Source organism: Scomber scombrus, chromosome 7 (assembly GCF_963691925.1).
Source record: "Scomber scombrus chromosome 7, fScoSco1.1, whole genome shotgun sequence".
NCBI classification, from domain to species: Eukaryota; Metazoa; Chordata; class Actinopteri; order Scombriformes; family Scombridae; genus Scomber; species Scomber scombrus.
In genome coordinates this window covers 519,560-531,438 of record NC_084976.1, presented here as the reverse complement: position 1 = coordinate 531,438, position 11,879 = coordinate 519,560, and the positions used below count along the sequence as shown (strand labels likewise).

The window sequence follows — 11,879 nt, the reverse complement described above, 5'->3', positions numbered from 1 at the left end:
TTTTTATGAATAAATAGTGCTTACACTTGCTGGACACTGGGTTGCATCAATGGATGTAACCAGTATTTTCATAAAAATCTGATACGCTGCCTGACCATGTTCCTTCTACAGTCAAACACATTGTTAAAGAAATAGACACTGAAAATCAAATATGACAGTCAACAAGGTTCAGTCAACTTGTTTTTTCATGATATTTCAGTTTAGAAAAAGGACAACAAGAAATGATTAGGATATTATATTTTAAATCCAGTCAAGAAACAATCATAGTCATTTCATTTAATAAATGAAATATTATAAAGAGGTCAGGTGGTTCAGAGATGATGTCATTATATTATAAAGAGGTCAGGTGGTTCAGAGATGATGTTATTATATTATAAAGAGGTCAGTTGGTTCAGAGATGATGTTATTATATTATAAAGAGGTCAGGTGGTTCAGAGATGATGTTATTATATTATAAAGAGGTCAGGTGGTTCAGAGATGATGTTATTATATTATAAAGAGGTCAGGTGGTTCAGAGATGATGTTATTATATTATAAAGAGGTCAGGTGGTTCAGAGATGATGTTATTACATTATAAAGAGGTCAGGTGGTTCAGATGATGTTATTATATTATAAAGAGGTCAGGTGGTTCAGAGATGATGTTATTATATTATAAAGAGGTCAGGTGGTTCAGAGATGATGTTATTATATTATAAAGAGGTCAGGTGGTTCAGATGATGTTATTATATTATAAAGAGGTCAGGTGGTTCAGAGATGATGTTATTATATTATAAAGAGGTCAGGTGGTTCAGAGATGATGTTATTATATTATAAAGAGGTCAGGTGGTTCAGAGATGATGTTATTATATTATAAAGAGGTCAGGTGGTTAGTAGAAATATGAATGATTATATTTCACAGATGTTATGTTTGAGTAACATTTCTCATTTAAATGTATTATTGGATTTTTAAGTATTTTAAAACTACTGTAAATCTTTTTTTATGGTACATCTTAGACTACTGATATCTAACAAAATTAGAACCAGTTACAACCCTGAATATAAAAGCAGTCAAAGATGAGTTGAAGAAGACATTAAACATTTTATTCACATTTTGAACACAGTATTCTGCTCATCTTCACACTGTGAGCATTCACACAGCAGACTTCCATGGGGATATATCTACTATAACTTTCATGTTTTTAGAAGAATGCCTGTGTATCCTCATACATTGTTTTAGCAACAATAATGTATGTATGTAACATAAACATTCCTTTACAGAAACCTATTTCAACCTCAACTTTCGAATTTTAAGTTTCTTTACATTTAGAAAAAATACTTTTCAAAGGAACTACCGTTTCCCTGACTAGCACATTGTCTAAATGCTACATCTGACTTGTGACTTTGTTGTCATATTAACTTTCTAGTCCAGCACTCTGGATTTGGATTATTTAGATGCAAATTATTTGTAATGGATGACTTTGTGAAGTCTGTGACCTACAGGCAGCAATCAGGCTTTTTTCATCCAGCATAGTCTTCAGTTTGACAGAAGTCATATAAAAAGTGCTTAGTCCTAACAAGATGGTTTTAAACAGCCTTTAAACCAAAAGCCAGTGTTTTGACCTTAAAGACCATGAACTGAACGTAGGACAAGTTAGATATCTAGAAGATATATCAGGCTTTAGATGCAATGCTTGTGAGAAGGATCAGTTCATAGTTGGTTTGGAGAGCGGTAGGTCTATTTAATGTCTCTATGATGTCAAGAGTCACTGCTACTACTGCTCTTCCCACTCTCTTTATCTACTCCTCTGTCATGGTACCCTTCTGTCTGGCTGTCATCATTCCTTTGGTGAAGTGGGGGTGTTTCCGGGAAGCTCTGCCCTGGCCCCAGCACCTGTCTGACTGTCACATTCACCCTGGAGCTCTGGATGTATCTGGAGCACAGCAACCAGTCCTCTTCTGATACTGGTGCTACCACACTATTATCCAGCAGGGAAGATTCCCGACTGCAACCTTCCATCTGTAAAGCTGTGTGTCCCTGGGGTGCTGGGACGATGCACGGCACAGCATGGTAAAAGAGGCGGCTCTGTCCTGACATCATCATTATGTCCCCGCTGTGCATGTACATGGCAGTGGGGGGGTCCTGTCTTTGGATGCCACCTAGGAGAAAGATGGCTGACTGCCCAAAACTATCAGAAAACACAACAGAGAGTGAGGTGCGGTGAGATTATTAAATCAAGTTATGATGACTTGACAGGTTCTATCTCTCAGATGGTAGTTTTATGTGTCACTTGATCCCTAAGTGTCTGAAACTGCTGCACTTTCATGTGGTATGCCCCAAGGTTCTGTCTTGGGTCCTACATTGTTTGCTTTATATATGCCTCTCTTAGATGTTATAATTCGCAAATTTAAAAGTTATCTCATATCACTGACATTCATTTGTATGCCTCTTTTAAGACTGACAAACTCTCTGTTCTGTGCACTTGTCTGATTGCCACTAAGGAATGCATGGCTAACAAATGTTTACCATAGATGGTATAGCTTCTAAACTTCTTCAGTGTATTGAGTCTCTTTCTTCACCTGTACAGTCTAATCTCAATTAAATCTCAGTGTAATAATTATACTTTAATCAATATATTAAGTTGTTTCTTCAACTTAAGAAACACTGCCAAACTCTGTTGTATCACAATCTGATTCACTTTTTATATCATCTTAGCTAGACTACCATGAGTCCTCACATCAGTCAATCAATCAATCTTTATTTATATAGCGCCAAATCACAACAAAAGTCATCTCAAGGCACTTTACACATAGAGCAGGTCTAGACTGTACTCTTTAATTTAATTTAAACAGACTTGGTGACAGCAGCAAAGAAAAACTCCCTTTTAACAGGAAGAAACCTCAGGCAGAACCAGGCTCATATAGATCCCTCCATGTCACTTAAGTCTTCTCACCAGGGCCAACTGTCTGTCCCTCACTCTCAACTGAAAAACAGACATACATTCTGCGGTCTCTGTTGGTGCCTTTAAGCAAAAGACTCAATTATTCTAATTGGCCTGTGTCTCACCTCCTGCTGGATTGTGTCTTTTGTGGCTATTGTGTTATTGTTTACATTTTTTAAAAACTCTTATGTTTGTGAAGCACTTTGTGACTTGCTCTGTAAAAGGTGCTATACTCGATAAACATTACTTACTTTTTCTTTACCATATTACAACAGCCTGATTTGCTGATACAATACAAACAAAATGACTGTTATAGCATTCTAAAAAACATATTCCCTTCTTAAGCTTTCCCTCTTTTATTCTTCTCTCTTACCTGAATGACAGCAGAGGCTGACTGTGATCCAGTTCTGATTCATCCACATGTATTCCCAAACAAGAATTAGATCTGTAGTAGTTGAGGATTCCAGCCTCTGCATTGAACCCTGAGAAGCCACAGGCGCTTGTTATTTGGTGGGACAGGAAGTGGAGATCAGCTGGAAAAGGAGTGTGATGGCTCACAGAATAAGTCTGTGAATGGAACAACGAAGAAAACGTTTAAAATTCTCTGCTGTTCTGAAAGACAGGAGTGGATACTGACAGTTCTGTTGTTTCTGGTGAGGCAGGAAACTCAGTTTGTGGTCACATTTCAACATCTGTAGAGCACTGATTGTGTAGCACATCATATCTATTGATCTACATTCTGATGGGCTGTACTAAGTTGGTCATTCCACTCAGTAGGAGTTCAGGTGGATGGTATTGAGTGGTGACATCAGTGCATACCCTCAGGATTTCAAATGCTACAAACTAAAAGTGATTGATAAATGTGGAAGATTTCTATTTTTATGCTACAGGTTTGATGTAAAAGAATATACTGAATAACTGTATATTTATGATTTAAATATAGGTATGTCATATTTACGTGTAAAACTCTACATCAAATACATCCTCCCTACAGGACCCTCTAACACAGAAGGATGCATTGCTTACTTTGGTATCCCAGTTGTAATGGTAGCCCAGTGTGACCCAGCGTAGCTTCTCCAGTAGAGTTTTGGGCTCTGCCTTTCCAGAGGAAGGATGACTGGAGGCGATCAAACACAGAACACACTTACACATGTAGGCTGCTGGTACCTGGATGAGTACACTGTAAACTGCATGTGGTCTGAAATTTGAAATACCCTCATCTGTTTGTTCTGAGTTCTGATTTACAAGGTGGATCATCTTTTGGTCCAGAGAAGTCAAACTGAAAGTTGCATTACCATATTCAATAAAGGTTTTATGTTGTAAAATGGGTTGTGTTCTCCAGAAAGATTTTTACATTGTGTTTCTGAGTCTGCTGCTCTGCATGAGGTTTAAAAGTAAGAATAACTAAACTAATTAAAACCAACCCAGAATATTTCACAGTGTTTAAATAAACTTGATGGACAAACTATATTAAGGAGACACCGTTTCTATATGACTTGTAGTCTAAGCTTTAGCATTTCACTGCTGATATTTCTTATTCTTTATTTACTGTACTGGCTGACACATATACCTCCTATACACCATATCTGTACAGTATGTCTGTGCCATGCTGACATCAACCAGCTGATTTACCAGTTGCTCTGTTGCTGAGTTAATATACACTGAACCAAAATATAAACGCAACACTTTTGTTTTTGCTCCCATTTTTCACTAACTCGAAGATCTAAAACATTGTCTATATACACAAAAGATCTATTTCTCTCAAATATTGTTCATAAATCTGTCTAAATCTGTGTTAGTGAGCACTTCTCCTCTGCCCAGATAATCCATCCCACCTCACAGGTGTGGCAGATCAAGATGCTGATTAGACAGCATGAATATTGCACAGGTGTACCTTAGGCTGGCCACAATAAAAGGCCACTCTGAAATGTGCAGTTTAGCTTTATTGAGGGGGTCTGGGGGGGGGTCAGAAAACCAGTCAGTATCTGGTGTGACAGCATCTTGATCTGCCACACCTGTGAGGTGGGATGGATCTGGGCAGAGGAGAAGTACTCACTAACACAGATTTAGACAGATCTGTGAACAATATTTGAGAGAAATAGATCTTTTGTGTATATAAACAATGTTTTAGATCTTTGAGTTCAGCTCATGAAAAATGGGAGCAAAAACAAAAGTGTTGAGTTTATATTTTTGTTCAGTGTATGATTGTTTGCTGTCTTATGATATGAGAAGATGTGTCCAGTATAATATGTGACATGTTCAAGATAGCACAGCACAAAGACTGGAAGCAGAGGGAAACAACCAGACCAACTCCATCAAAAATATAAAATACAGAGAAGCCTGAGGAGTTCAGCAACTGGTGTCCCTTTGCTTTTACTTAATAAGCTTTAAGATGTGACATGACTACCAGTCACTGGTCCAGGTTTTGGTTCAGATAAAGGCAGTTTAGTGAAAAGTAAAGATGGTCTCACCTGAGGCTGTCTGCACTCTGGCCCCAGATGTCCTGGGTCTCAGTGGGAGACATGTGCATGTCCAGGTTGCACACATTGGGCTTCTGAGTGTAAGTCTTCAGACACTGTCTGACCCAGAAAGGCTGAGAATCCAGCAGGAAAGGGTTGGATATAAAGATGAACCCTAAAGAGCACATGAGTGAAATGGGGAAAGTGAAAAATCACAAGCCACATTTCAACTACAGGAACTTTCCTCAGGTACTGAGAACCTTTAGATGAACTCAGTTCCAGCCACCACCCCTTATCCAATTTACAAACACCAAATGCAACTTCAACTCCCACTCCTGGTCCTGTGTGTTCAAATGTACACTATTGGTGCTTAGTATCGGCTCAGCTCGCTTGGAACCTCGCCAGAGCAGGTACTAAAAAAGTAGGAGGTACCAGGTACTATCCCTGATGGAAAAGCAAAAAAAAACGAGTCGAGTCAAGCCGAGCAGTGCTAGAAGTGCATAATGGAAAAGCTGCACATCTGTTCAGTGGTTATTGCTGTTGACCAATGTCTGGAACACAGTGAAGGAACCCTCTGTTGCTGCAACAGTGTATTCAAGAGCACTTATTTTAACATTTTATTAGCCTAAAATTAGAATAAATGAAAATCAGGACTGATACACTGAACTGAACTTTGCTGCCTCAACAATAGCACAGATAGATTGTTCCAAAGACAGCAGAACAAATGACTAACTCATAACTGTTCAAAACTGAATTACTGTATAGTAACATGTTAATAAAAACCTGAGGCTGTGAGTTGGCAGCCAAACAAGCCATCATATCTTTCTCCTATCTGTCGAAGTAGAATAAAATAATGTAAAGCACAACAAATGTGTACTGTTATAGGGCTGGGTGATGTGACCAAAATCTCATATCCAGATAATGATAACTATCCTGATAAAGCACATTATAATTCACTGAATGAGTAGTTGGTCCATGCTGCAACTACTGGTCACTTCTGTTATTACCTGGGTATCCCTTCAGGCCAAAGGCTCTCCAGTCTCTTACAGGTCGTAGTCCAGCCCTGCCAGCCTCCACATCACTCACTGCAGCAGGGTCCAGTTTAGCTGGAACTATCTGTCACACACACGCACACGCACACACACACGCACGCACACACAAACTCATTTTCAGTTTTACTATAGTGGCTGATGATTCAGTCTAGTCACTGCTTTTTCTCCCAATCATTCCTTTTTATATCAAGTATAGAAAAACAGACTCTATGATATCAAGTGGAACCCAGGCCAACAGTTCTGCCACAAACACAACCTTTGTGAAACTTTTCATATTGCTGTCCGTGTTTTTCAATGCACTATAGTAGTGAGGTTCTACACTGGTTTGTGATGTTCTACTATACTGTCGGGTTTCTCCAACATTTTTCCACTCTGATTTACATACTGAGATAAGATACACAAAGGTTTTGACTTAAGCACTGCTGTTTTTCTCTACTAACTAACTAACTAACACCTTTATTCAACAGTAGACAGACAGGAAACATGAGAGAGGGGGGTGTGACTTGTAGCAAAGGACCTCCGGCCGGGATTCGTACCGGGGTCAGTTGGATATGTGGCATGTGCTCTAACCGCTCTAACCACTCAACCACCTGCGCGCCTTCCACTAACTCTTTATGAAGCAGGTGCTTTCTGCTCTGTGTCCATTATGCTTTATGAGGAAGGGCTGAAGCCTCTTCTAAGTACAAAAACGCACTATGCTATAATCATGGCTGGTATCACACCGCTGCTTAAATGAACACTGAAACTAGAAGAAATGATCAGGATCAACTTTATGAACTCTTGTTGTTTACCAGCTCAGGGATGGTTCATTAAAAGGAAAAATGTCAAATTCATGTGTGTGCCTGCACGTTGAGCTATCCCTGCCTGAGGACAACAAAGCTCACACACTGGCAAAACAGAAAACAAAAAGAAATATTCAAAAGTTCATATCATTCTCTCAAAGAGGGCAGGAAGTGGATAAATGTGTTTTTTAAGAGAGAGTGTGAGAAGGAGGCAGTAATGCATGGGGGAAGAAAATTTAACAGCATCTTGGATTTTTACTGTGATCCACAGCCAGTATTATTAGGACTTTGTCCATTCCTTTGTTCCTGATGAATTGATGTCATTGATTTCTGTTTCTGTTTTAATTCATGCTTTTTAAAAATACTAGGGATGCACCGAAATGGCTATGACTGTGTACTAACACAGTCATGACTGTGTACTAACACAGTCATGACTGTGTACTAACACAGTCATAGCCGGTCACAGTCGGTCTGGGGGAGAGGTGGGATCAGTGTCGGTCCGGGGGAGGGGTGTGATTGGTGTCGGTCTAATAAGCAGCAACACAGAGCTATAAGGACGCTTTGCTCTCACACGCGCTGCATTTATAGTCACACAAACACACAAACACACACACACGCAGACACTCTAGCCTTTTTCTGCGCTCTGCTCTCCTTCTCCTGTGCTGTGCGCTTCTCCGTCTCCAAGCGGGTTCTCCGCATCCATCGCGGCCTGGATCATTTCTGGTGCGCGCTGCTTTAATCCCACATCCAAGTAATGATCTTTATAACGCAGATCAAGTACAGTTGCGATGAAGTGCTGACAGACTCTAAGAGTGTACTTTTCATTGTTTTCATTCCGTGGTCCGTCTCAACCTATTTTCTTAGAAGGAATAACGTCTGCTCCAGATGCATCAGAGGAGCTGATCTCTTTAGTTAGCTGTTTGGGCCGTGTTGTTTCGGTGATAAAAATGCGCTTTTGGGCCATTTTCGGCCGAAGATTTTCGGTGGCCGAATTTTTGGTGCATCCCTAAAAAATACCAGTGTATTAGGGTCCCAGGACAACCCAGTCTAAAAATGCCCTAATAAAGCCCCCAGCTGTGTCTGTGCAGTTATAGATGGAACTATTCATAGAGGTCCTGTGTGTCATGGCTCCTAATGTAAGCTGTAAGTCGTTTTTCTTTGTATGTTAAATATGCTGATGTGATAGAATGTATAACATACTAGAAGTTCATTTGAACGATAATACCTCTGTACTTTCACTCCATCATCATTTTGAATGCAAATGGTCTGAATACCTCTTCCTCCATTTGTAAGAGCAGCTTGGTATGTAATGTAGCCTATACTTTCACATGGTGTTGATTTTAAAAAGCATCTTTATAAATGTGACTGTGTAAATGTGACACACACACACACACATACACACACACACACACACACACACACACACACACACACACACGCGCGGTTGTTGTGCTCTGTGGTTTGTTCCCTCACCTTGTCGCTCGGCAAACCTCTGGAGAAATCAATGACATCGCTGAAATCTGGCGGAGGGTTTTTACGCCTGTACAACTTGAATATTTTCCTAAACACATCTTCTCCAGTCTCCAACATGGAGGCTGCCATCTTGGACATGACATAACTATTTTAGTCTTTTTTGTATTACCGCCACCATGTGGGTTGGAGTGGATGTCAGAACGGTTACTATACATTCACTTTCCCTATTCCAGGTAGTGATGGGCAATCCGGCTCTTTTCAAAGATTCGGCTCTTTTGGCTCGGTTCCCTTAGAAGAGCCAGCTCTAACGGCTCCCAAACGGCTCTTCATTTAGTATCACTCTGAGCGTTCTATTTTAGCCTGATCTAGCAATTATGAATGGTTTGTGTATTGGTAAGCAAGTTTTCATTCAGTGTTTTCATAAAAGCCTTATTTGTATGCATTTTTGTAATTACAAAAAAAATACAGTTACTTTTGTTTAACATTTTAATCAAACCTTTGAACACCTGAAAAACCTTGAACTGAACACAGAACAACTGAACACATTGACATGCTTGCACTCACATCCTCCTCTGTCTCTGCTGTGTGTATCTGGCCTGTACGCGTCTATCGTTTTTCCAACCCAGTTCAGCTGAAACCACGCCCACTTTTGCCCACTTCCGTAGTACGGAAGCCTCGTCGGCTGCTCTCCGCTGGAAACCGCGCTCATCTTGTCATACGAAATATGACAGCCACAGTAGCATGGAAAATAGTGATATGAGGAATTCAGTTTGATCGGTTTACGGTATATCTGACCACAAATGAGAAAAGAAGTAGCTAGCCTATGTGCTATATCTTTACTGTGGAAAGCAGTCTGTGGAAAGATTAATGTTAATTTATTGTCATGACAGCAACTGCATGGATGTTATTACCTACAATCTTATCACTCATTGGTCCTCTAATGCTGTCAATCCATTATGTTGCTTGGTGTACTTGACTGGTCACTCTCTGTTAAAGATTCTAGGTTATCTACCTGAATTGCAAATACTGCTTTAGCCTCTTTTTAAAATTTACTTTACTTTATACCTTGGTGACAACATAATTGTTAAATATCCTTGAATTAGTTTTGGGAGGCAATTAAAAGATATTAAAGGCAAGCATTAAAGCAATTAAAAGAAATGTACAAAATATGTATGTAAGTATATAAATTTCACTTTGAGGAAATGTGGGGAAATGATGATGGTCAAGACATCCAGAACATTTGACTTTTATGGAATTACAATAACATCATATAGCTGCAATTAAAGAGACAAAACAAGCTACAGTATGATATTGCTGTCACATGAAACTCACTGTAATCAAAAACAGAACTTTTCTTTCTTTTGTCTAATAAAATAGAAACAATTTATTTTCAATCACACTGAAAAACAATGAGTTGTGATTCACTTGCAATATAAAGATATACATTTTGCTACAATTAATTTCACTTAACATGCATCAATCAATCAATCAAAGTTCTGTTTTTGATTACAGTGAGTTTCATGTGACAGCAATATCATACTGTAGCTTGTTTTGTGTCTTTAATTGCAGCTATATGATGTTATTGTAATTCCATAAAAGTCAAATGTTCTGGATGTCTTGACCATCATCATTTCCCCACATTTCCTCAAAGTGAAATTTATATACTTACATACATATTTTGTACATTTCTTTTAATTGCTTTAATGCTTGCCTTTAATATCTTTTAATTGCCTCCCAAAACTAATTCAAGGATATTTAACAATTATGTTGTCACCAAGGTATAAAGTAAAGTAAATTTTAAAAAGAGGCTAAAGCAGTATTTGCAATTCAGGTAGATAACCTAGAATCTTTAACAGAGAGTGACCAGTCAAGTACACCAAGCAACATAATGGATTGACAGCATTAGAGGACCAATGAGTGATAAGATTGTAGGTAATAACATCCATGCAGTTGCTGTCATGACAATACATTAACATTAATCTTTCCACAGACTGCTTTCCACAGTAAAGATATAGCACATAGGCTAGCTACTTCTTTTCTCATTTGTGGTCAGATATACCGTAAACCGATCAAACTGAATTCCTCATATCACTATTTTCCATGCTACTGTGGCTGTCATATTTCGTATGACAAGATGAGCGCGGTTTCCAGCGGAGAGCAGCCGACGAGGCTTCCGTACTACGGAAGTGGGCAAAAGTGGGCGTGGTTTCAGCTGAACTGGGTTGGAAAAACGATAGACGCGGCCTGTACCACTACACTCACTGTCTTTGGAGCGTCTGCCCTCCTTCCTTCTTTACATAATGGTATATGGCAGGCCCCTACCTGCATGGATTCTCAGCCAAACGGACTGCCGAGCAGGAGGCTGAAGATTCGGCTCTCTCCGAAGGGCATTGGCTCTTCTCGTTCAATACAAAGCATCGGCTTTTAGAGCCGGCTCGTTCGCGAACTACACATCACTAATTCCAGGGGTAGGCTACCTTTTTGACATAGAGTGCCAGTTTTGAATTTTCTTGTTAATGAGTGTGCCATAATCAACAATAAATTAAAATCTTCAGTTAATTTATGGCACAAAATACAAAAACATCGATATATCCCATATGCAAGAACATTTTAAAGACATTTCCCGTTATTTACAACATGTGCATACGAATGCATCCAATTTTCAAAACACCGCTTTCAGTAACTCATTTAAAACATGTTGCACTGGGAGGAAATGTCAAAACAAAGACCACAGTGCGTCAAACAAAGAAAATATATTATATCAGAATGCTGCCATCCACATGAAACATCCAAATCAACATTTTAATTTTGGAAGCTGACTGATGTATTCCTATGCATGTACCCTACAGGCCTACACCCCCTGACCTGTTTAACTAGGCTGAGTTTGAATTTACACACAGCTGGTGCATCCTCATCATCATTCCAAAAGAAAAACATTTGTTCCCCAAATGTAAAACAGTAGTTTTAACTGTAACTACCCCGGTGAGTGAGTGTGTGTGTGTGACTGTCACAACACTGACCCATAGACCCATTTCTCCACCTACTGGTGGCTGAGTCAAATTTGAAGATTCTATGAATTTGAATAAAACACCCACAATACAATGAGGCTGCGAGGGAGGAGGACAGAAGTTGTTGAAGTTCAGCAACACATAATAATGATAATGAAAGGAAGACAAACATTGCAACATTTAAACA

The 11,879-nt window shown here is 39.2% G+C and overlaps 1 protein-coding gene across 1 annotated transcript; it reads right to left on the bottom strand.

Moving 5' to 3' along the window:
• Positions 1 to 1,113: 1,113 nt before the first annotated feature.
• Positions 1,114 to 8,825, bottom strand: alkbh1 (alkB homolog 1, histone H2A dioxygenase). The gene is made up of 6 exons (XM_062422783.1): positions 8,685 to 8,825; positions 6,385 to 6,493; positions 5,390 to 5,552; positions 3,945 to 4,035; positions 3,292 to 3,485; positions 1,114 to 2,165 (listed from the first exon to the last, which is right to left on the bottom strand). The coding sequence occupies exons 1-6, from the start codon at positions 8,820 to 8,822 to the stop codon at positions 1,736 to 1,738; spliced, it is 1,125 nt and encodes a 374-aa protein (XP_062278767.1). The 5' UTR covers positions 8,823 to 8,825; the 3' UTR covers positions 1,114 to 1,735.
• Positions 8,826 to 11,879: the final 3,054 nt, after the last annotated feature.

Bases quoted from the DNA above. Each gene is read 5' to 3' on its own strand.
- alkbh1 (XM_062422783.1), bottom strand. From the start codon at position 8,822: ATGTCCAAGATGGCAGCCTCCATGTTGGAGACTGGAGAAGATGTGTTT. The intron at 6,494-8,684 runs GTGAGGGAACAA...TGTGTGTGACAG, and splicing joins GAGGTTTGCCGAGCGACAAG to ATAGTTCCAGCTAAACTGGA. The intron at 3,486-3,944 runs GTAAGCAATGCA...TTCCATTCACAG, and splicing joins ATTACAACTGGGATACCAAA to ACTTATTCTGTGAGCCATCA.